The sequence below is a fragment of the Periophthalmus magnuspinnatus genome, chromosome 21 (genome assembly GCF_009829125.3).
Source record: "Periophthalmus magnuspinnatus isolate fPerMag1 chromosome 21, fPerMag1.2.pri, whole genome shotgun sequence".
Lineage (NCBI taxonomy): Eukaryota > Metazoa > Chordata > Actinopteri > Gobiiformes > Gobiidae > Periophthalmus > Periophthalmus magnuspinnatus.
The window spans coordinates 319,897-343,940 of NC_047146.1; the positions used below are offsets into that span (position 1 = coordinate 319,897).

General features: G+C 52.5%; 1 protein-coding gene across 1 annotated transcript in view; it reads right to left on the bottom strand.

Moving 5' to 3' along the window:
* The window catches only part of LOC117389397 (titin-like), a 275,399-nt gene that overhangs the window by 233,637 nt on the left and 17,718 nt on the right, over window positions 1-24,044 (bottom strand). The window contains exons 6-32 of the mRNA XM_055230696.1: window positions 23,565-23,773; window positions 22,654-22,741; window positions 21,810-21,866; window positions 21,232-21,490; window positions 20,279-20,330; window positions 16,699-16,893; window positions 16,304-16,446; window positions 15,903-16,000; window positions 15,450-15,677; window positions 14,513-14,745; window positions 13,970-14,214; window positions 13,232-13,396; window positions 12,959-13,127; window positions 12,284-12,764; window positions 10,827-11,113; window positions 10,015-10,165; window positions 9,317-9,547; window positions 8,261-8,422; window positions 7,467-7,845; window positions 7,049-7,330; window positions 6,356-6,622; window positions 5,664-5,936; window positions 4,982-5,245; window positions 4,601-4,861; window positions 3,860-4,120; window positions 3,022-3,285; window positions 301-561 (exon numbers count right to left, since the gene is read on the bottom strand). Coding sequence (XP_055086671.1) covers window positions 301-561; window positions 3,022-3,285; window positions 3,860-4,120; window positions 4,601-4,861; window positions 4,982-5,245; window positions 5,664-5,936; window positions 6,356-6,622; window positions 7,049-7,330; window positions 7,467-7,845; window positions 8,261-8,422; window positions 9,317-9,547; window positions 10,015-10,165; window positions 10,827-11,113; window positions 12,284-12,764; window positions 12,959-13,127; window positions 13,232-13,396; window positions 13,970-14,214; window positions 14,513-14,745; window positions 15,450-15,677; window positions 15,903-16,000; window positions 16,304-16,446; window positions 16,699-16,893; window positions 20,279-20,330; window positions 21,232-21,490; window positions 21,810-21,866; window positions 22,654-22,741; window positions 23,565-23,773 — 5,965 coding nt within the window. The remainder of the gene's footprint in view (window positions 1-300; window positions 562-3,021; window positions 3,286-3,859; window positions 4,121-4,600; window positions 4,862-4,981; window positions 5,246-5,663; window positions 5,937-6,355; window positions 6,623-7,048; window positions 7,331-7,466; window positions 7,846-8,260; window positions 8,423-9,316; window positions 9,548-10,014; window positions 10,166-10,826; window positions 11,114-12,283; window positions 12,765-12,958; window positions 13,128-13,231; window positions 13,397-13,969; window positions 14,215-14,512; window positions 14,746-15,449; window positions 15,678-15,902; window positions 16,001-16,303; window positions 16,447-16,698; window positions 16,894-20,278; window positions 20,331-21,231; window positions 21,491-21,809; window positions 21,867-22,653; window positions 22,742-23,564; window positions 23,774-24,044) is intronic.

The window sequence follows — 24,044 nt, forward strand, 5'->3', positions numbered from 1 at the left end:
CAGGACTAAAACCAGGACTGAACCAGGACTGAACCAGGACTGAACCAGGACTGAACCAGGACTAAACCAGGACTGAACCAGGACTGAACCAGGACTAAAACCAGGACTGAACCAGGACTAAAGCAGGACTGAACCAGGACTAAAGCTGGGAGTGCTTTAGTTTTTGTTAGTAGTACCAATTGTAGTAGTAGTCTCAGTCTCAGTAGCAGTAGTAGTAGTAGCAGTAGTAGTAGCAGTAGTAGTAGCCTCAGTAGCAGTAGTAGTAGTAGTAGCAGTAGTAGTAGTATTCTCAGTACTCACCTTCGACCGTGAGCCTGGCGGTGGCGTGCAGATGCCCTACCACGGCCGTGTACTCTCCCTCTTTGCTGGTGTCCACGTCTTGTACGATGAGTTTGTGGTTCTTCTTGTCGGACATGATCCTGTACGAGTCTCTGGATACGAGCTCCGTGTTTTTGAACATCCATTTGACGGGAATGTCGTCCTCGGACAGACTCAGCTCAAAGACCGCGGTGGCGCCGAGCAGCGACGTCACGTCTTTGGGCTTCTTCAGGATCTTTATGGCTGAAAAGACAAAGATGATCAGACAAGAAGAGACCAGGAGTCTGGACCAGGAGTCTGGACCAGGAGTCTGGACCAAGAGTCTGGACCAGGAGTCTGGACCAGGAGTCTGGACCAAGAGTCTGGACCAAGAGTCTGGACCAGGAGTCTGGACCAAGAGTCTGGACCAAGAGTCTGGACCAAGAGTCTGGACCAGGAGTCTGGACCAAGAGTCTGGACCAGGAGTCTGGACCAGGAGTCTGGACCAAGAGTCTGGACCAAGAGTCTGGACCAGGAGTCTGGACCAAGAGTCTGGACCAAGAGTCTGGACCAGGAGTCTGGACCAGGAGTCTGGACCAAGAGTCTGGACCAGGAGTCTGGACCAAGAGTCTGGACCAAGAGTCTGGACCAAGAGTCTGGACCAAGAGTCTGGACCAGGAGTAGCATTGTTTGTCTCGTGTTTGTCTCGTGTTTGTCTCGTGTTTGTCTCGTGTTTGTCTCGTGTTTGTAGCGTGTTTGTCTCAAGTTTGTCTCGTGTTTGTAGCGTGTTTGTCTCAAGTTTGTCTCGTGTTTGTAGCGTGTTTGTCTCAAGTTTGTCTCATGTTTGTCTCGAGTTTGTCTCGTCTTTGTCTCGAGTTTGTAACGTGTTTGTAGCGTGTTTGTCTCAAGTTTGTAGCGTGTTTGTCTCGTCTTTGTCTCGTATTTGTCTCATGTTTGTCTCGTCTTTGTCTCGAGTTTGTAGCGTGTTTGTAGCGTGTTTGTCTCGTCTTTGTCTCGTTTTTGTCTCGTCTTTGTCTCATCTTTGTCTCGTGTTTGTCTCATGTTTGTCTCGTGTTTGTAGCGTGTTTGTAGTGTGTTTGTAGCGTGTTTGTCTCATGTTTGTCTCGTCTTTGTCTCGTCTTTGTCTCGTGTTTGTCTCATGTTTGTAGCGTGTTTGTCTCGTGTTTGTCTCGTGTTTGTCTCATGTTTGTAGCGTGTTTGTCTCGTCTTTGTCTCGTGTTTGTCTCGTGTTTGTCTCATGTTTGTAGTGTGTTTGTCTCGTGTTTGTCTCATGTTTGTAGTGTGTTTGTCTCGTGTTTGTCTCGTGTTTGTCTCGTGTTTGTCTCGTGTTTGTCTCATGTTTGTAGCGTGTTTGTCTCGTGTTTGTCTCGTCTTTGTCTCGTCTTTGTCTCGTGTTTGTCTCATGTTTGTAGCGTGTTTGTCTCATGTTTGTAGCGTGTTTGTCTCGTCTTTGTCTCGTCTTTGTCTCGTGTTTGTCTCATGTTTGTAGCGTGTTTGTCTCATGTTTGTAGTGTGTTTGTCTCGTCTTTGTCTCGTCTTTGTCTCGTGTTTGTCTCATGTTTGTAGCGTGTTTGTCTCGTGTTTGTCTCGTGTTTGTCTTGTGTTTGTCTCATGTTTGTAGCGTGTTTGTCTCGTGTTTGTCTCGTCTTTGTCTCGTGTTTGTCTCGTGTTTGTCTCATGTTTGTAGCGTGTTTGTCTCGTGTTTGTCTCGTCTTTGTCTCGTGTTTGTCTCGTGTTTGTCTCATGTTTGTAGCGTTTGTCTTGTGTTTGTCTCGTGTTTGTCTCGTCTTTGTCTCATCTTTGTCTCGTGTTTGTCTCGTGTTTGTCTCGTGTTTGTAGCGTGTTTGTAGCGTGTTTGTCTCAAGTTTGTCTCGTGTTTGTCTCGTGTTTCTAGCGTGTTTGTCTCATCTTTGTCTCGAGTTTGTAGCGTGTTTGTAGCATGTTTGTATTGTGTTTGTAGCGTGTTTGTCTCAAGTTTGTCTCGTGTTTGTCTCGTGTTTGTAGCGTGTTTGTCTCATGTTTGTCTCGAGTTTGTCTCGTGTTTGTCTCGTCTTTGTCTCGAGTTTGTAACGTGTTTGTAGCATGTTTGTATTGTGTTTGTAGCGTGTTTGTAGCGTGTTTGTCTCAAGTTTGTAGCGTGTTTGTCTCGTCTTTGTCTCGTATTTGTCTCATGTTTGTCTCGTCTTTGTCTCGAGTTTGTAGCGTGTTTGTAGCGTGTTTGTCTCGTCTTTGTCTCGTTTTTGTCTCGTCTTTGTCTCATCTTTGTCTCGTGTTTGTCTCATGTTTGTCTCGTGTTTGTAGCGTGTTTGTAGTGTGTTTGTAGCGTGTTTGTCTCATGTTTGTCTCGTCTTTGTCTCGTGTTTGTCTCATGTTTGTAGCGTGTTTGTCTCGTGTTTGTCTCGTCTTTGTCTCGTGTTTGTCTCATGTTTGTAGCGTGTTTGTCTCGTGTTTGTCTCGTGTTTGTAGCGTGTTTGTCTCATGTTTGTAGCGTGTTTGTCTCATGTTTGTAGCATGTTTGTCTCGTGTTTGTCTCGTCTTTGTCTCGTGTTTGTCTCGTGTTTGTCTCGTGTTTGTCTCATGTTTGTAGCGTGTTTGTCTTGTGTTTGTCTCGTCTTTGTCTCGTCTTTGTCTCGTGTTTGTCTCGTGTTTGTCTCATGTTTGTCTCGTCTTTGTCTCGTCTTTGTCTCGTGCTGTTGAACTCACTCTCCACGTTGAGCCTGGCGTTGGCCGACAGTTTGCCGAGTTTAAAGGAGTACACAGACTCGTCGGTGGCGACGCAGTTGCGGATGGTCAGCGTGTGGACGGCGCCCTCTATGGTGATGTTGTACTTGTCGCTGGGCGTGAGCTCCACTCCGTTTTTGATCCACTGAACTCCTCTCACGTCCTCATGGGTCAGCTCCAAACTGAAGACCGCCTCCTGTGTCTGCACCACCGTCAGGTTACGAAGAGTCTTCTTCACTTTGACCGCTGAGAGGAGGAGGAGGAGAGAGGAGGGAGAGAGGGAGGAGGAGGAGAGAGGAGGGAGAGAGGGAGGAGGAGGAGAGGGAGGAGGAGAGAAGAGGGAGAGAGGGAGGAGGAGAGGGAGGAGAGAAGAGGGAGAGAGGGAGGAGGAGAGGGAGGAGGGAGAGGAGAGAAGAGGGAGAGAGGGAGGAGGAGGAGAGGAGGAGGGAGAGAGAGAGGGACGAGAGGAGGGACGAGAGGAGGGACGAGAGGAGGGACGAGAGGAGGGACGAGAGGGGAGGGAGAGAGGGAGGAGGAGAGAAGAGGGAGAGAGGGAGGAGAGAGGAGAGGGAGGAGAGAGGGAGGAGAGAGGGAGGAGGAGAGGGAGGAGAGAGGGAGGAGGAGAGGGAGGAGAGAGGAGAGAGGGAGGGAGGAGAAGGAGAGAGGAGGAGAGAGAGGGAGGAACAGGAGAGGGAGGAGAGGAGAAGGAGAGGAGCAGAGTAGAGGGGGAGAACAATAAGCAAAACTAGCTCTAAACCAGGTCTAAGCCAGGACTAAACCAGGACTAAACCAGGACTAAACCAGCTCTCCCTGGACTCACCCTCGACCCGGAGCGTGGCGGAGGTCTTGGACGTGGCGACCTGGTAGGTGTATTCGCCGATGTCACTTGCTTTGGTGATGTTGATGACGAGTTGGCGAATGGCGCCTTTGGTTTCGCTGTGGACGTTCTCGCTGAAGTCGACCGGGGTCCCGTCCTTCAGCCACTGGCCCTGGGACACCGGGTTGGCCACCTCACACTCCAACACCGCCGTCTGGGAGTCCGCCACCACCAGGTCTCTGAGAGGCTTCTTTATAGCACCACCTGCACCACCACCAGAGAGACAGAGGACGAGAGGGGACAGGTGAGGGGAGGGGACAGGGGAGGGGACGGGGAGGGGACAGGGGAGAGGAGGGGACAGGGGAGAGGACAGGGGAGAGGACAGGGGAGAGGACAGGTGAGAGGAGGGGACAGGTGAGAGGAGGGGACAGGGGAGGGGACAGGTGAGAGGAGGGGACAGGGGAGGGGACAGGTGAGAGGAGGGGACAGGGGAGAGGACAGGTGAGAGGACAGGTGAGAGGAGGGGACAGAGGAGGGGACAGGTGAGAGGAGGGGACAGGGGAGGGGACAGGTGAGAGGAGGGGACAGGTGAGAGGAGGGGACGGGAGGGGACAGGGGAGGGGACAGATGAGAGGAGGGGACAGGTGAGAGGCCACAGTTAGAGAGAGATAAGGAGAAGGACAGAGGGATGGACAGAAGACGAGTGTGTGTATATACACACGTGTTTATGATCCAGTGTCTCACCTGTCACAGTCAAAATGGCGGCGCAGCTCTTCTCTCCTGCGGCGAAGCCGTACTCGCCCTCCTCGTCCTTCATGGCGTTCATCACCGTCAGGCTGTGCACCTTCTTCTTGGACTCCATCTTGTATTTGGCGCCGGCTTTGAGCGCCTGTCCCTTAAACGTCCAGTAGGCATCGATCCCGGCGTGAGACACTTCCACCTCAAACACCACGTTCTCCGACTCGGAACATTCTTTGTTCTGCATCGGTGACACAATCTGGACCGCTGAGACAGAACAGACATGTGGACTAAATCAGGACTAAACCAGAACTGAACCAGGACTGAGCCAGGACTAAACCAGGACTAAACCAGGACTAGAACAGGTCTAAACATGCCAGTCCTTACCTTGCACAGTGAGGTTGCAGGAGCTCTCGGCCCGGCCTACCACCAGTCGGTACCGTCCTTGGTCTGATTCGTGGGTTCGGTTCAGAACCAGTCTCTGCTTGGCTCCTTTGGCCACGGTCTGGATCCGGTCAGAACCTGAGATTTGGACTTCGTTGTGGAACCACTTCACTGAGCTGACGTCCTGAGCTGAGATCTTTGCCTCCAGAACACATTTAGTGCCCTCCACAACCGACGTGTCCTTCAGAGGGATCAGGATCCCAATGGCTGTAGAGAGACCAGGGTTAGACCAGGACTAGACCAGGACTAAACCAGGACTGAAACAGGACTAAACCAGGACTGAACCAGGACTGAACCAGGACTGAACCAGGACTGAACCAGGACTGAACCAGGACTAAAGCAGGACTGGACCAGGACTAAACCAGGACTAAACCAGGACTGAACCAGGACTGAACCAGGACTGAAACAGGACTGAACCAGGACTGAACCAGGACTAAACCAGGACTGGACCAGGACTGAACCAAGACTAAACCAGGACTGAACCAGGACTGAACCAGGACTGAACCAGGACTGAACCAAGACTAAACCAGGACTGAACCAAGACTAAACCAGGGCTAAACCAGGACTGGACCAGGACTGGACCAGGACTGGACCAGGACTGGACCAGGACTGGACCAGGACTTACTCTGTACGTTGAGCTTGGCGCTGCTGGTGATGTCGTGGGATGGTACGCTGAAGCCGTACGTGGCGTGGTCGTTCTTCGTTGTGTCTTCAATCAAAAGTTTGTGCGTGGTTTTGTCAATGACCATGTGCACGCGATCGGACGCTGTGATTGGCTGGCCGTTTTTTAGCCACACCCCCTCCACATTCTCCTGAGAGAAGCGCACCTCCATCTGAGCGATGTCGCCCTCGCACACTGTGAGGTCAGCGAGTGGCGCCATCAGAGTCACAGGGCGCACTGGAACAGAGAGACAAGGGTGAAGGACTAAACATGGACCAGGACTAAAGCAGGGACTGAACCAGGACTAAACCTGGACTAAACATGGACTGAACCAGGACTAAACCAGGACTAAACCAGGACTAAAGCAGGGACTGAACCAGGACTAAACCAGGACTAAACCAGGACTAAAGCAGGGACTGAACCAGGACTAAACCTGGACTAAACCAGGACTAAAGCAGGGACTGAACCAGGACTAAAGCAGGTCTAAACATGGACTAAACCAGGGCTGAACCAGGACTAAAGCAGGGACTAAGCCAGTACTAACCCCAGTCCTCTGGACTTCCCACTGTGGGACTAATAAAGGCATATCTTATCTTGTCTTAGTCTGAACCGTTCTAAACCGTTCTAAACCCGGCCTAAACCAGGTCAGGACTCACATTTCATCTTGAGCGAGGCGCTGGTGGTGAACTCGCCCACTTTAAACGTGTACTTTCCTTGGTCTTCCTTCTTGACGTCTTTGACTGAGAGCGAGTGGCGCCCCCTCCTGGATGTCATAACATACTTGCTGCTGGGGGTCAGAGGGTTCTCCCCAAAGAACCATGTTCCCTCAGCGTCTTCACGAGAAACCACGCACTCAAACTCTGCACTGTAGCTCTCAGGAACCTCTGTGCCCTCCAAACGCTTCAGCAACTCCAGAGGCTCTCCTATTGGACACAAACCAGGAAGAGGGTCAGACACTCTGCTTTGATTGGACACAAACCAGAAAGAGGGTCTAAATCTGGCCTAAACACTAAACCAGCTCTGAACCAAAACTAAACCAAGACTGAACCAGGACTAACACAAAACTAAACCGAGGCTGAACCAGGACTAAACCAAAACTAAACCGAGGCTGAACCAGGACTAAACCAAAACTAAACCGAGGCTGAACCAGGACTAAACCAAAACTAAACCGAGGCTGAACCAGGACTAAACCAAAACTAAACCGAGGCTGAACCAGGACTAAACCAAAACTAAACCGAGGCTGAACCAGGACTAAACCAAAACTAAACCGAGGCTGAACCAGGACTAAACCAAAACTAAACCGAGGCTGAACCAGGACTAAACCAGGACTTGTGGGTTGGATTTCTTACCCTCCACGTAGAGTTTGGCGGTGGTGCGTACAGAGTCGTCCTCGATCAGCACACAGGAGTAGTCGGCCTCGTCCTTCATGCCGATGGTGAGCACAGACAGGAAGTGGACTTTGCGGTCCGAGTGCATCCTGTACTTGTCCCCTGAGAAGATCTGCTCCTCGCCTTTGAGCCATTTGACCTTCACAAACGGCTCGTTGGTTTCACACTCAAATGTGGCCATGGTGTCCTTCTCTTTGGCGTTCACGTCCACCAGCTGCTGCGTGAACGAGATCACCTGTTTGGCTGTGGAGGCGAGGAGAGTGGGGTCAGGACCAGGACTAAAGTAGGACTAAAGTAGGATTAAAGTAGGACTAAAGTAGGACTACAGCAGGTCTAAAGTAGGACTACAGCAGGACTAACCCCATACCGCTGTATTTACCTTGCACGAGGAGGAAGGCGTGGCTGGAGGTCTCGCCGGCCTTGCTGGCTGCTTTGACCATGATGGAGGCCGAGTCTTCTGCCCTGACGTCTTTAATGACCAGTTCACATACGTGGTCCTCGGGCCAGTACCAGCTTACCCTCTCTGTCTTCTCTAACGGCACGCCGTTTTTGAACCACTGGCACTGTGGGTCTGGACGGCCCACGACGCGCACTCTGAACCGGACCTCCTGTCCCTGGGCCACGGTTTGGCTCGTGATGCGTTCAAGGATCTTCGGGGCTTCCATGCTCGCCGACAGCTTCACACGCTCAGGTTTAAGCGCTTTAGCCGTTATCTTACGACGTTCCTCCTCCTTCTTCTTCTCAGCCTCCTCCTTTTCCTGGTGCACAGAGGGAGCAGGTGAGGACTACAGGAAAACCAGGTCTAAACCAGGTCTAAACCAGGTCTAAACCAGGTCTAAACCAGGTCTAAACCAGGTCTAAACCAGGTCTGAAACAGAGCTAAACCAAGTCTGAAACCAGGTCTAAACCAGGTCATGGATGGGTCTACATAAGGTCTAAAGTAGCTCTAAAACAGGTCTAAATTAGGTCTAAACCAGATCTAAACCAGGTCTAAACCCAGTCTCACAGTGGTCTAACAACGATCTAACCCTGGTCTCTGGTCTAACCCTGGTCTCTGGTCTAACCCTGGTCTAACCCTGGTCTCTGGTCTAACCCTGGTCTCTGGTCTAACCCTGGTCTCTGGTCTAACCCTGGTCTAACCCGGGTCTGACCCTGATCCAATCTGGTCCTTACGCTCTTGCGGTGCATGAGTTCCTCCTTGGTCTTCTTCAGTAGGTCTTCATAGCTCTCGTCTCTCTTGCGGCTCTTGAGTTCCACAGCGGTGATGGACTCGTAGTATCCTTCCTCAGTCCTGCGTTTGAACTTGCTCCTCAGCTCCTCGGTCTCCTCAGTCTCCTGCTCACAGAGACATGACATTTTCACCATGTGATTCTCCCAGTGCCATGTTTATTATGTGGAGGCAGTGATGTTCTGATGGTGTTCTGGTGGTGTTCTAGTGATGTTCTGGTGGTGTTCTAGTGATGTTCTGATGGTGTTCTGGTGGTGTTCTAGTGATGTTCTGGTGGTGTTCTGATGATGTTCTGATGGTGTTCTGATGGTGTTCTGGTGGTGTTCTAGTGATGTTCTGGTGGTGTTCTAGTGATGTTCTGATGATGTTCTGGTGGTGTTCTAGTGATGTTCTGATGGTGTTCTGGTGGTGTTCTAGTGATGTTCTGGTGGTGTTCTGATGATGTTCTGATGGTGTTCTGATGGTGTTCTGGTGGTGTTCTAGTGATGTTCTGATGGTGTTCTGGTGGTGTTCTAGTGATGTTCTGGTGGTGTTCTGATGATGTTCTGATGGTGTTCTGATGGTGTTCTGGTGGTGTTCTGGTGGTGTTCTAGTGATGTTCTGGTGGTGTTCTGGTGGTGTTCTAGTGATGTTCTGATGGTGTTCTGGTGGTGTTCTTATACTTTTGTGATGTTCTGATGCTGTTCTTGCAGTGATCTTGTGATACTTATGTGATGTTCTTGTGATGTTCTGATTGTGTTCTGGTGGTGTTCTGATGATGTTCTGGTGGTGTTCTGATGATGTTCTGATGGTGTTCTAGTGGTGTTCTGATTATGTTCTGGTGGTGTTCTGATGATGCTCTGGTGGTGTTCTTATACTTTTGTGAGGTTCTTGTGATGTTCTTATGATGTTCTTGTGATACTTATGTGATGTTCTTGTGATGTTCTTGTGATGTTCTTGTGATGTCCGTGTGATGTTCTTGTGATGTCCGTGTGAAGTTCTGGTTCTTGTCATGTTCGTACCTTCGCGTGGACGATTCTCTGTGCTTTCTTGAGCATGACCACTTCCTTGAGCTGTCCCTCCTCTCCTAGCGCCTCAGCCTTGACCACCTCAAAGGGCACACGGCCCGGCTCGCTGGGCGCCGCCTCCGCTTTGCCCTCGGCGCGTTTCAAATGGCCTCTGAAGTCCTCCTTCTGCAGGATCTCCAACTTCACCACGTTCTCCACAGAACCCACATTATTGTCAGCCACCACCTGGAGACGAGAAGGTCAGAATAAAAGCATCCTAAACCAGGTCTAAACCAGGTCTAAACTAGGACTAAACCAGGTCTAAAGCAGGACTGAACCAGGACTGAACCAGGTCTAAGCCTGCACTAAAGTAGGACTAAACCAGGTCTAAACCAGGTCTAAACTAGGACTAAACCAGGTCTAAACCAGGTCTAAACCAGGTCTAAATTAGGACTAAACCAGGTCTAAAGCAGGACTGAACCAGGACTGAACCAGGTCTAAGCCTGCACTAAAGTAGGACTAAACAAGGTCTAAGCCAGGTCTAAACATGGAGTACATCAGAACTAAACTCGGTCTAAACTAGAACTAAACTAGAACTATACTAGGACTAAACCAGGACTAAACCAGGAATAAACCAGGACTACACTAGAACTAAACCAGGTCTAGTCCAGGTCTAGTCCCGGTCTAGTCCCGGTCTAGTCCGGTCTCAGTACCTTGACTTCTCCGGCGTCGTAGGACTTGACCTCTGTGATCTCTAAATAGTAAATCCCGTCGTATCTGAGTCTGTATCGTTTGCTCTTCCTGATCAGCTGACCGTTCAGATACCAGTTCACCTTAGGAGCCGGGAACCCGGTCACACGGCACCTGCAGCACACAAGAGTCAGATGCCCTCCCTCTGTGTCAGATGCCCTCCCTCTGTGTCAGATGCCCTCCCTCTGTGTCAGATGCCCTCCCTCTGTGTCAGATGCCCTCCCTGTGAGTCAGATGCCCTCTCTCTGTGTCAGATGCCCTCCCTCTGTGTCAGATGTGTCAGATGCCCTCCCTCTGTGTCAGATGCCCTCCCTCTGTGTGTCAGATGTGTCAGATGCCCTCCCTCTGTGTCAGATGCCCTCCCTCTGTGTCAGATGCCCTCCCTCTGTGTGTCAGATGTGTCAGATGCCCTCCCTCTGTGTCAGATGCCCTCCCTGTGTGTCAGATGCCCTCCCTCTCTGTGTGTCAGATGTGTCAGATGCCCTCCCTCTGTGTCAGATGCCCTCCCTCTGTGTCAGATGCCCTCTCTCTGTGTCAGATGCCCTCCCTCTGTGTCAGATGCCCTCTCTCTGTGTCAGATGCCCTCCCTCTGTGTCAGATGCCCTCCCTCTGTGTCAGATGCCCTCCCTCTGTGTCAGATGCCCTCCCTCTGTGTCAGATGCCCTCCCTCTGTGTCAGATGCCCTCCCTCTGTGTCAGATGCCCTCCCTCTGTGTCAGATGTGTCAGATGCCCTCCCTCTGTGTGTCAGATGTGTCAGATGCCCTCCCTCTGTACCTGAAGCGTGCCGTGTCTCCCTCTATGATCTGCACAGGCTCTGGGGCGAGTACGATTTCGGGGTGTGCCTTCTCCGTGGGCTCCTCCGCCGTGACGCCGTAGGGGCCGCCGTCGTGCGCCAGCTTTTCCATCTCCTCCATGCGCGCCACCTTACGCCCCTCGGGCAGCTGCGACTCCTCCACCAGCCCCTTCTCGTCCTTCACGATGAGGGTGGCGGACGTCTGGTCCACGCCAAACCTGTTTGTGGCTCTACAGGTGATGACCCCACTGTCCCGGGCATACGCCACCTGCAGAGGGCGCAAGAGCACAGGCTCCAGTGTCAACAGCAACAACAACACTACGAGTACTAGTACTACTACTACTAGTACTACTACTACTACTACTAGAACTACTATTACTAGTACTACTACTACTACTACTACTACTACTAGAACTACTATTACTAGTACTACTACTACTACTACTACTACTAGTACTACTAGAACTACTACTAGTACTACTACTACTACTACTAGAACTACTATTACTAGTACTACTACTACTACTAGTACTACTATTAATACAGCTAATAAACATAAATAGGACTAAACCCCTCCCCCTCCTCTGTCCCTCTTCTCTGTCCCCTCCTCTGTCCCCTCCTCTCTCCTCTGTCCCCTCCTCTGTCCCCTCCCCCGTCCCCTCCCCCGTCCCCTCCTCTGTCCCCTCCTCTGTCCCCTCCTCTGTCCCCTCCTCTCTCCTCTGTCCCCTCCTCTGTCCCCTCCTCTCTCCTCTGTCCCCTCCTCTCGTCCCCTCCTCTGTTCCCTCCTCTCTCCTCTGTCCCCTCCCCCGTCCCCTCCCCCGTCCCCTCCTCTGTCCCCTCCTCTGTCCCCTCCTCTCTCCTCTGTCCCCTCCTCTGTCCCCTCCTCTCTCCTCTGTCCCCTCCTCCCGTCCCCTCCTCTGTCCCCTCCTCTGTCCCCTCCTCTGTTCCCTCCTCTGTTCCCTCCTCTCTCCTCTCGTCCCCTCCTCTGTTCCCTCCTCTCTCCTCTGTCCCCTCCTCTGTCCCCTCCTCTCTCCTCTGTCCCCTCCTCTGTCCCCTCCTCTGTCCCCTCCTCTGTTCCCTCCTCTGTTCCCTCCTCTCTCCTCTCGTCCCCTCCTCTGTTCCCTCCTCTGTTCCCTCCTCTCTCCTCTGTCCCCTCCCCCGTCCCCTCCCCCGTCCCCTCCTCTGTCCCCTCCTCTGTCCCCTCCTCTCTCCTCTGTCCCCTCCTCCCGTCCCCTCCTCTGTCCCCTCCTCTGTTCCCTCCTCTGTCCCCTCCTCTCTCCTCTGTCCCCTCCTCTGTTCCCTCCTCTCTCCTCTGTCCCCTCCTCTGTCCCCTCCTCTCTCCTCTGTCCCCTCCTCTCTCCTCTGTCCCCTCCTCTGTCCCCTCCTCTGTCCCCTCCTCTGTCCCCTCCTCCCGTCCCCTCCCCCGTCCCCTCCTCACATCATAGTCCAGGCTGCAGTATCCAAACTCGTTGATCATTCGTAGGCGGTTGGCGGCGGCGAGCGGCTTCCCGTCGTGGAGCCACTCGACCGCCATGTTGGGGTCTCCGATGGGCGTCAGGCGGCACTCGAAGTGGGCGGGACCAAACTTCTTCATGCGGACGGAGGTGAGCTTCTTCTTGAACTGGGGCTTCTGCTGCTTCTCCTTGTCGTACAGGTCGCCCTCCTCCCATTGGTCCTGGCCGTAGCGCAGGTGCAGAGGCTCCACCTCCGGCGGGGCGATGTCTTTGGCGCGGTACGTTCCTTTGGGGATGATGAGTTTGCGTTCGGGCTCCGGCTCCGTGTACTCCACCTCCACGTTCACTCTGCAGCGGGTGGTGTCGCGCCCGGCTTTGTTTATGGCGGTGGCCGTGTACCAGGCGCTGTCTGCGCCCACGGCCGACGGGATCTGGAACTTCGCCTCGCCACGTGTGCCCTCCACTCTGCGGGCGGGAGAGGGCGGCGTTTTTACATTTAACTAAAACGTGTTTTTGTAAAATGAATGTTTGAAATATTTCACAGACTTCATTGGCGTGATGATGTCATACCTGATGTTGGGGTGCTTGTGTGGCGTGATGATGTCATACCTGATGTCGGGGTGCTTGTGTGGCGTGATGATGGCGTGATGATGTCATACCTGATGTTGGGGTGCTTGTGTGGCGTGATGATGTCACTGTTCTTGAGCCACACGATGTCGGGGAGGGGGTTGCCCATGGCCTTGACGGCGAGCTCCACCAGACTGCCCTCCTTCACACTCAGGTTCCTCAGCTTCTCCGTGAACTGAGGCCGCACCAGCGTCTCCTTAACTGTACACATCATAAGAACGTCAGATGCCCTCCCTGTCCCTCTGAGTGCCTCAGATGCCCTCCCTGTCCCTCTGAGTGCCTCAGATGCCCTCCCTGACTCTTACCGTCCACAGTGAGCGTCACAGACAGAGAGTTGCGTCCGGCGCGGTTCTGCGCGACCACGGTCCATTCGCCGGAGTCGTGTGGCGCCGCGGGAACGATGATCAAAGACTGTGTGCCATCCTCCTTCACCACGATCTTATGGGTGTAGTCACTCACCACCTGCTGGCCTGGAGTGGAACAACAGGAGTCAAACCACAGGCTCGCCGGTTCAATACCCAACGTTTAATGTACGACTAATATGTGCACGGCTAAAAAGGGACTAAACCAGGACTAAACCGGGACTAAACCGGGACTAAACCAGGACTAAACCGGGACTAAACCGGGACTAAACCAGGACTAAACCGGGACTAAACCGGCACTAAACCAGGACTAAACCGGGACTAAACCGGGACTAAACCAGGACTAAACCGGGACTAAACCGGGACTAAACCAGGACTAAACCGGGACTAAACCGGGACTAAACCAGGACTAAACCGGGACTAAACCGGCACTAAACCAGGACTAAACCGGGACTAAACCGGGACTAAACCAGGACTAAACCGGGACTAAACCGGGACTAAACCAGGACTAAACCGGGACTAAACCGGCACTAAACCAGGACTAAACCGGGACTAAACCAGGACTAAACCGGGACTAAACCGGGACTAAACCAGGAATAAACAAATTCTACTCCAGGTCTACTCCAGGTCTACTCCAGGTCTACTCCAGGTCGACCCGGGTCAATCCTCGTTCTTTCTCACCATTGTGGAACCAGTATGTCTCGGGCATGGGGCGCCCGACCACCTTGAGGTCGAATCGAGCGGTTTGTCCTTCGGAGCAGCGAGCGGACGCCGGCTTCATCACAAACACGGGTTTGTAGAGTCGCTCCAGAGCGCTCTCGTCTGTTTCGTCCAGTCGACGAGCCGGAGAGCGTCCAGGGGAGCGAGAGGGGGAGCGGGCCGGAGAGCGACCAGGAGACAGGCTCACGGCTCTGGGGGAGGCCGAGCTGAGGAGAAGGGGAGCAGGGTTAGGGGCTAAAGGAGGTCTAAACCTGGACTAAAGCAGGACTAAACCTGGACTAAAGCAGGACTAATGCAGGACTAAAAGAGGTCTAAACCTGGACTAAACCAGGACTAAACCAGGACTAAACCAGGACTAAAGGAGGTCTAAAGCAGGACAAAAGCAGGACTAAACCAGGACTAAAGCAGGACTAAAGCAGGACTAAAGCAGGACTAAACCAAGACTAAACCAGGACTAAAACAGGACTAAACCAGGACTAAACCAGGTCTACCCCTGGTCTGTACCTGATCCTCTGCAGCGCCGGCTGTGGGGCGAGTCCTGGTCGGGATTCTGGTTCTACGTAGAGTTTTCCAGAGCAGACGGCGTTCCCGGAGGCGTTGGAGGCCAGGGCAGAGTACACGGCCTGGTCGTCAGGGGTAACGGCCGGGAGGCGGAGACTGGCCCTGCCATCAGCCAAAACATCCATGTGGTACCGGTCAGAAGGACGCAGCCTCTGCCCGTCTCTGTACCAGGTAATCTGCACGAGAAGAGGGCAAAGGACTGAGAACTGAACCAGGACTACAGCAGGACTAAAGCAGGACTACAGCAGGACTAAAGCAGGACTACAGCAGGACTAAAGCAGGACTACAGCAGGACTAAAGCAGGACTACAGCAGGACTAAAGCAGGACTAAACCAGGACTAAACCAGGACTAAACCAGGACTACAGCAGGACTACAGCAGGACTACAGCAGGACTAAAGCAGGACTAAACCAGGACTAAACCAGGACTAAACCAGGACTAAAGCAGGACTAAACCAGGACTAAACCAGGACTAAACCAGGACTAAACCAGGACTACAGCAGGACTAAAGCAGGACTGACTCAAGGACTAAACCAGGACTAAACCTGGTCTAAAGGAGGACTAAACCAGGACTAAACCAGGACTAAAGCAGGACTGACTCAAGGATTAAACTAGGACTAAACCTGGGTCTACAGCTCTTACCGAGGAACTAAACAAGGACTAAACAGAAACTTCAAGTAGGACTTAACAAGCCTAACCTGGGCTAAAGTCAATCTAAACCCCAGTGTCTAAACTCGGTCTAAACCCGGTCTAAACCCGGTCTAAACCCCAGTGTCTAAACTCGGTCTAAACCCCAGGGTCTAAACCCGGTCTAAACCCGGTGTAAACCCGGCCTAACCCCGGTCTAAACCCGGTCTAACCCCGGTCTAAACCCGGTCTCACCTTGGGTCTCGGGTTGCCCTGGGTCTGGCAGTGGAAGGTGGCTCCCATGCCGGCTCTGATGCGGTAGTTCTTGACGGTGGAGGTGAAGTTGGGTTGTGCCGTGTCTCCGGGGGCGGCGGTCTCTGGCGTCTCTCCATCTTGAGTGAGCAGCTCTGAGTACGAGAGCTTCATCAGACGAACCTCCACCTCCTGCAAGAAGCGCATCTCCATCACCGACAACTGGAACTCCTGCACACACACCAGGAGAGGTTTGGTCCAGGTTTGGTCCAGGTTTGGGCCAGGTTTGGGCCAGGTTTAGTCCGGGTTTAGTCCAGGTTTAGTCCAGGTTTGGGCCAGGTTTGGTCCAGGTTTGGTCCAGGTTTAGTCCAGGTTTGGGCCAGGTTTTGTCCAGGTTTAGTCCAGGTTTAGTCCGGGTTTAGTCCGGGTTTAGTCCGGGTTTAGTCCAGGTGGTACCTGTCCGGTGATGACGGCGGCCTCCACGGGGGCGGGGCTTGATTGAGTCACTGGTTTCGCTGCTTCTTCCTGTTTCTTCATGTAAGCGTCATATTCCTCTGTTTGGACAAAGAACAGGCTTAAACTGGGACTAAAGCAGGACTAAACCAGGTCTAAACCAGGACTAAACCAGGTCTAAACCAGGACTAAACCAGGACTAAACCAGGACTAAAACAGGACTAAACCAGGTCTGAACCAAGACTAAAGCAGGTCTAACCCGGTCTAACTCGGTCTGACCCGGTCTAATCCGGTTTGACCCGGTCTGACCCGGTCTAACCCGGTCTAACCCGGTCTGACCCGGTATGACCCGGTCTGACCCGGTCTGACCCAGTCTAACCCCTCTGTCCTCTCTGCTCTCTGACCTTCCTCCATCAGGCTGGTGGAGGTGGTCACTTCTCCTCTCTGGTTTTTGGCGGTCACAGAATATTCTCCAGCGTCATCGGCGAAGGTCATGGAGATCTCCAGACGGCACTCGCCCGTTTCCTTTTTATAAGTCACTTTATATCTGTAAAAAACATGAAAATACACAGTTTATATCTGTAAAAAACATGAAAATAAACACATCTTTAAAAGTAAATAATTCCTTGAGCAGCTAAACAGCAGCTCTATATCTGCAGGACAAGGACAGTAACTGTCCCAGACGTAAAAGACCTGGAGGTCCCCCCTCACAGCAGGGTGACCCCTAGAGGCCATTGTGATGAATGTGAGTGTTGGTGTCGATGGCGCAGATTGGCGGCCTCTGTCGCGGCGCAGTTACCTGTATCCGGTGGTGATGGGCACTCCGTTCTTCTTCCACACCACCTGAGGTTTGGGCAGACCCTGCACTGAGGCCTGGAACAGCACACTGCCCCCCTCCACCAGCCTCTGCACCTGCGGCGTCTGCGTGAAAACAGGGCTGGACATGTCCTTCTCCGGGACCGGCTCCTCTGGGGGCTGCTCCGGCTCCGAGGGGCTGCGGACATCGGAACGTCATGTCATTATTGTTAGGAAATACACATAAAACAGACTATACAGCAAGTACACAACGAACATCACGACGAACATCACGACGAACATCACGACGGACATCACGACGAACATCACGACGAACATCACGACGAACGTCACGACGAACGTCACGACGAACGTCACGACAAACATCACGACGAACATCACGACGGACATCACAACGAACAACACGACGAACATCACGACGAACATCACGACGGACATCACAACGAACAACACGACGAACATCACGACGAACATCACGACGAACGTCACGACGAACGTCACGACAAACATCACGACGAACATCACGACGAACATCACGACAAACATCACAACGAACAACACGACGAACATCACGACGAACATCACGACGAACGTCACGACGAACGTCACGACGAACGTCACGACAAACATCACGACGAACATCACGACGAACATCACGACAAACATCACAACGAACAACACGACGAACATCACAACGAACATCACGACGGACATCACAACGAACAACACGACGAACATCACGACGAACATCACGACGAACGTCACGACGAACGTCACGACAAACATCACGACGAACATCACGACGAACATCACGACAAACATCACAACGAACAACACGACGAACATCACGACGAACATCACGACAAACATCACGACAGACATCACAACGAACATCACAACGAACATCACAACAAATATCACGACAAACGTCACGACAAACGTCACGACAAACGTCACAACGAACATCACAACGAACGTCACGACGGACGTCACGACGGACGTCACGACGGACATCACGACGAACATCACGACGAACATCACGACGAACATCACGACGAACAACACGACGAACGTCACAACAAGTACACAACGAACATCACGACGAACGTCACGACGAACATCACGACGAACATCACGATGAACGTCACAAGGAACATCACAAGGAACATCACAAGGAACATCACGACGAACGTCTCAACTGTGTGGCTCTGAGGCGCAGGTCACAGTGTAAAGACGTGGACTGTGACGTCACCCACAGCTTCAGCTTCAGTTCATCAGTGCTAACTGTTATAGCGGCTAATCTGGAGCACAGTTCCATGTTTGAAACTCTAATCGTGACCATCACAGACACTGAAGAGCCAATCAGGAGCGAGGCTGTGGAAGGTCATGTCTCCTCCCACACCTCTGGTTTAGCAGGGACAGGACGATTAGCAACGCCGTCTGTCACCATCCGCATTTTCCACTCCATGTCTTGTCTCCTGTCCTGCCCCTTCCCTCCTCCCACCTGCCGCATCCTGCTCCCCGCTCCGGCGTCGCCTGCACCGTCTGTCCTTGGATCCTGACCCGCACCTTGGCCCTGACCCATCGCCCGATCAACCCACATTCTTGATTGTATTTTCACCACCTGTAAATAAACACTGTCTTCCCCGAGTCTTGCGTCTCTTGGTCGGATCAGTCAGTCATTACGACGCTGTCAATCAAACCTGTCGCTAACGCTAATGCTAACGCTAACGCTAACAGGAGCGACCTCGGGGACAGAAGGACCTGATGTGTCTGTTATTAATGTTCAGATCTTGATTTACAGACACAATAGTGAAATAAAAACCCCAGGATCATGTAGAGGGTTAATACGAACATTTAAGACCAGAATGAGTCTGAAGCAGCAGAGACAGAGAGAGGACAGAGAGGACAGAGAGGACAGAGAGAGGACAGAGAGAGGACAGAGAGAGGACAGAGAGAGGACAGAGAGAGGACAGAGGGGACAGAGAGAGGACAGAGAGGGGACAGAGAGAGGACACAGAGAGGACAGAGGGGACAGAGGGGACAGAGAGGACAGAGGGGACACAGAGAGGACAGAGGGGACACAGAGAGGACAGAGGGGACAGAGAGAGGACAGAGGGGACAGAGAGAGGACACAGAGAGGACAGAGGGGACAGAGGGGACAGAGAGGACAGAGGGGACACAGAGAGGACAGAGGGGACACAGAGAGGACAGAGGGGACAGAGAGAGGACAGAGAGGGGACAGAGGGGACAGAGAGGACAGAGGGGACACAGAGAGGACAGAGGGGACACAGAGAGGACAGAGGGGACAGAGAGAGGACAGAGAGAGGACAGAGAGAGGACAGAGAGAGGACAGAGAGGGGACAGAGAGAGGACAGAGGGGACACAGAGAGGACAGAGGGGACAGAGAGAGGACAGAGAGAGGACACAGAGAGGACAGAGAGGACAGAGAGAGGACAGAGGGGACACAGAGAGGACAGAGGGGACAGAGAGAGGACAGAGAGAGGACAGAAAGGACAGAGAGGACAGAGAGAGGACAGAGAGAAGACAGAGAGAGGACAGAGAGAGGACAGAGAGAGGAAAGAGGGGACAGAGAGAGGACAGAGGGGACAGAGAGAGGACAGAGAGGACAGAGGGGACAGAGAGAGGACAGAGGGGACAGAGAGAGGACAGAGAGAGGACAGAGGGGACACAGAGAGGACAGAGGGGACAGAGAGAGGACAGAGAGAGGACAGAGAGAGGACAGAGAGAGGACAGAGAGAGGAAAGAGGGGACAGAGAGAGGACAGAGGGGACAGAGAGAGGACAGAGGGGACAGAGAGAGGACAGAGGGGACAGAGAGAGGACAGAGAGGACAGAGAGAGGACAGAGGGGACACAGAGAGGACAGAGGGGACAGAGAGAGGACAGAGGGGACACAGAGGGGGCAGAGAGAGGACAGAGGGGACAGAGAGGACAGAGAGAGGACAGAGGGGACAGAGAGAGGACAGAGGGGACAGAGAGAGGACAGAGGGGACAGAGAGGAGACACGGAGAGGACAGAGGGGACAGAGAGAGGACAGAGAGAGGACAGAGGGGACACAGAGAGGACAGAGGGGACAGAGAGGAGACAGAGGGGACACAGAGAGGACACAGAGGGGGCAGAGAGGGGACACAGAGAGGACAGAGGGGACAGAGAGGACACAGAGGGGGCAGAGAGAGGACAGAGAGAGGACAGAGGGGACACAGAGAGGACAGAGAGAGGACAGAGAGAGGACAGAGGGGACACAGAGAGGACAGAGAGAGGACAGAGGGGGCAGAGAGGACAGAGGGGGCGCTGTTTAACACAGAGTGAACTGGAGCGTCCATGGAGCAGGAAGTGCACTGTGATCACTTCCTGTTTGTGCGTCGGCAGCAGGTCAGAGATGAACATCAAAACACACAACACAGATTCACAACTACCAATCCTCTGGTGACAGGGCAGCTGCTTAAACACCTGAGCCACTGTCACAGTACTGTGTACTACTGCGAAGGTCATTTAGAATAGTAGTAGAGATGAAAGTACTAGTAGTACTTTTTGTACTTACGCTGCTTGTTCAGGGGCAGAAGTGTCGTCTCTTGTGTCCATCTCCTCAGACACTGCACAGACAAGATCAAAGAGTACTAAACCAGGACTAAACCAGGACTAAACCAGGACTAAACCAGGACTAAACCAGGACTAAACCAGGACTAAACCAGGACTAAACCAGGACTAAACCAGGACTAAACCAGGACTAAACCAGGACTAAACGAGAACTAAACCAGGACTAAACCAGGACTAAACGAGAACTAAACCAGGACTAAACCAGGACTAAACGAGAACTAAACCAGGACTAAACCAGGACTAAACCAGGACTAAACCAGGACTAAACCAGGACTAAACGAGAACTAAACCAGGACTAAACCAGGACTAAACGAGAACTAAACCAGGACTAAACCAGGACTAAACCAGGACTAAACCAGGACTAAACCAGGACTAAACGAGAACTAAACCAGGACTAAACCAGGACTAAACCAGGACTAAACGAGAACTAAACCAGGACTAAACCAGGACTAAACGAGAACTAAACCAGGACTAAACGAGAACTAAACCAGGACTAAACCAGGACTAAACCAGGACTAAACCAGGACTAAACCAGGACTAAACGAGAACTAAACCAGGACTAAACCAGGACTAAACGAGAACTAAACCAGGACTAAACGAGAACTAAACCAGGACTATACGAGAACTAAACCAGGACTATACGAGAACTAAACCAGGACTAAACGAGAACTAAACCAGGTCTAAACCAGGACTAAACCAGGACTAAACCAGGACTAAACGAGAACTAAACCAGGACTAAACCAGGACTAAACCAGGACTAAACCAGGACTAAACCAGGAGTAAACCAGGTCTAAACCAGGACTAAACCAGAACTAAGCCTGGTCTAACCCCGCCCTGGCCCCGCCCTGGCCCCGCCCTGACCCCGCCCTGGCCCCGCCCTGGCCCCGCCCTCTGTACCCTGCACGAGGAGGTAGCAGGAGGTGGTGCTGGTGCCGGCCTGGTTGGTGGCGGTGCAGGTGAATCGGCCGCTGTCTTCGGCGAAAGCTTCTCTGATGACCAGCTGAGCCTCTCCTTTCACGTAGCTCATGTGGAAATCCACAGAGTCCTGGATCCTGAAGTCCTCCCTGAACCACATGACCACGGGCGCCGGGCTGCCGCTGATCTGGCAGCGCAGGGTCACGCCCTCGCCCTCCGTCACCGTCTGATTGGTCAGGCCCTGAGAGAGATGCAACGAAACAAGAAGAGTTAAACATGGAGTAAAAGAGATAACGAACTAAAACAGGACTAAACCAGGACTAAACCAGGACTAAAGCAGGACTAAACCAGGACTAAACCAGGACTGAACCAGGACTAAACCAGGACTAAAGCAGGACTAAACCAGGACTAAACCAGGACTAAAGCAGGACTAAACCAGGACTAAACCAGGACTAAACCAGGACTAAACCAGGACTAAACCAGGACTAAACCAGGACTAAACCAGGACTAAACCAGGACTAAACCAGGACTAAACCAGGACTAAATCGGGATAAACTCACAGAGACGATTGTGGGCGGGACCACTCCTTCCTCGACAGGAAGTGCTGCCTCTTCCACCTGTCGCAGACACGTTACCACGGTTACATCACAGGAACCTCATTCTCAAAAAAAATTCTCAAAAGTTAAAGTTTAAAAGTTGAATTGGGTCAAACACAGAACTGGGCCAAATGTCAACACAGTGACATCCCACTGGGGGTGTGCTACATGTATGTTTATGGCAGAATCTTTTCATCAGTTACCATGGAAACACAATGTATACGTTAGCACATAATGGCCGCCAGTACAAGCCTCTTATCCAGATTCACCGCTGGAATTTAAATACTAAGAGTTCAAAGGCATCCCAGAGGCTAACCAGCTACATGCTAACCAGCTACATGCTAACCAGCTACGTGCTAAGTAATCTCCATAACGCCGCTGTTTTAAGTCTAAAAAGCTCATTTAAAGTGTGAAATGTTTTAATAACTCGTTTCTACACTTCCATAAACAGATTTCAAATAAAAGTAAAAGTATTTGTCATGTTTGTGTTTTGTGTAATGGGATGTGTTCTTCTGGAAGCGCGAGTGGGCGGACACTGTGGAGCTCCATTACATGTTTAAACAACACAAAATGGCCGCATAGGGCAGGACAGTGACCAGGTCTGTGTCTGAATGTCTCCCCCAGCCCCTCACCCCCAGCCCCTCACCCCCAGCCCCTCACCCCCAGCCCCTCACCCCCCAGCCCCTCACCCCCTGGACATTCAGACAACACTCAAATGTGTGAGCCTTAAAGTGCGCCCCCTGTAGGACAGTGTGGACATGCGCAGCCCCTGGCCCCTCCCCTTTAATGGGCGGAGTTTTGCAGGGACCTGTTTCTGTGGCTGTGGCTGTGGTTGCCCAGTGGGGGGCGCTGTCTTCTTCCAGGGAGGAGGCACATCCGCTGCTCCTGGCGCCGCTCTGAAAATAAAAACAGAAGACTGGTTTAAGGACAAATGAGGAGGAGCGGAGAGAGACAGAGGGGAGCAGAGAGGAGCAGGGAGAGACAGAGGGGAGCAGAGAGAGACAGAGAGACAGAGGGGAGCAGAGAGAGACAGAGAGACAGAGGGGAGCAGAGAGGAGCAGAGAGACAGAGGGGAGCAGAGAGACAGAGGGGAGCAGAGAGACAGAGAGACAGAGGGGAGCAGAGAGAGACAGAGAGACAGAGGGGAGCAGAGAGGAGCAGGGAGACAGAGGGGAGCAGAGAGGAGCAGAGAGACAGAGGGGAGCAGAGAGACAGAGGGGAGCAGAGAGACAGAGAGGAGCAGAGAGGAGCAGAGAGGAGCAGAGAGGAGCAGAGAGACAGAGGGGAGCAGAGAGACAGAGGGGAGCAGAGAGACAGAGAGGAGCAGAGAGGAGCAGAGAGGAGCAGAGAGGAGGACTAAACCAGGACTAAACCAGGACTAAACACAGAATACAGGGTGACCTATTTTTGTCCAATCAGGGACATTGTTGCTAAGACTCATGGGACCCCAGGTGCCGGACCTTGTCCCTGACATGTGCGTCTCGCTGATGGTGTAAAGGAGCTGACGGTGTAAAGGAGCTGACGGTGTAAAGGAGCTGACGGTGTAAAGGAGCTGACGGTGTAAAGGAGCTGACGGTGTAAAGGAGCTGACGGTGTAAAGGAGCTGACGGTGTAAAGGAGCTGACGGTGTAAAGGAGCTGACGGTGTAAAGGAGCTGACGGTGTAAAGGAGCTGGTGGTGTAAAGGAGCTGACGGTGTAAAGGAGCTGCAGAGTCTGACCTGGTGGGGGTGGGTGTAGGTGCTTTGACGTGGCGCACAGGTGATGGAGACTGCTGCCTGGCACCTGCCACTTTCCCGGCAGGTGAGGCGGGATGGGCGGGGGAGGGGGAGGCGGAGGGCGGGGACTTGGAGGTGGGTTTGGGCGGGACTCTGGGCGGAGTCTTGTGAGTCAGAGCCACGGCCTCCATTTGGAACGTGGCCTCGACTTTCTGTGGAGGAAACAACAGCAAAAGTCAAAGACGAAGCAAAGGAACCAGATCATTAAAGATCATTAAAGTGGACGTGTTTGTGTCTCAAGACAAAGTCAAAACTTAAATCTGTCACTGGACAGAAAGTTTTAGAGTGAAGACATTTATCTGCTCGTCCAAGTGTCTTCAGTCCTGGTCAGATTCTTCTTCAGTTCTGCTCAGATTCTTCTTCAGTTCTGGTCAGGTTCTTCTTCAGTTCTGGTCAGGTTCCTTCTGGACACTGCCTTATATC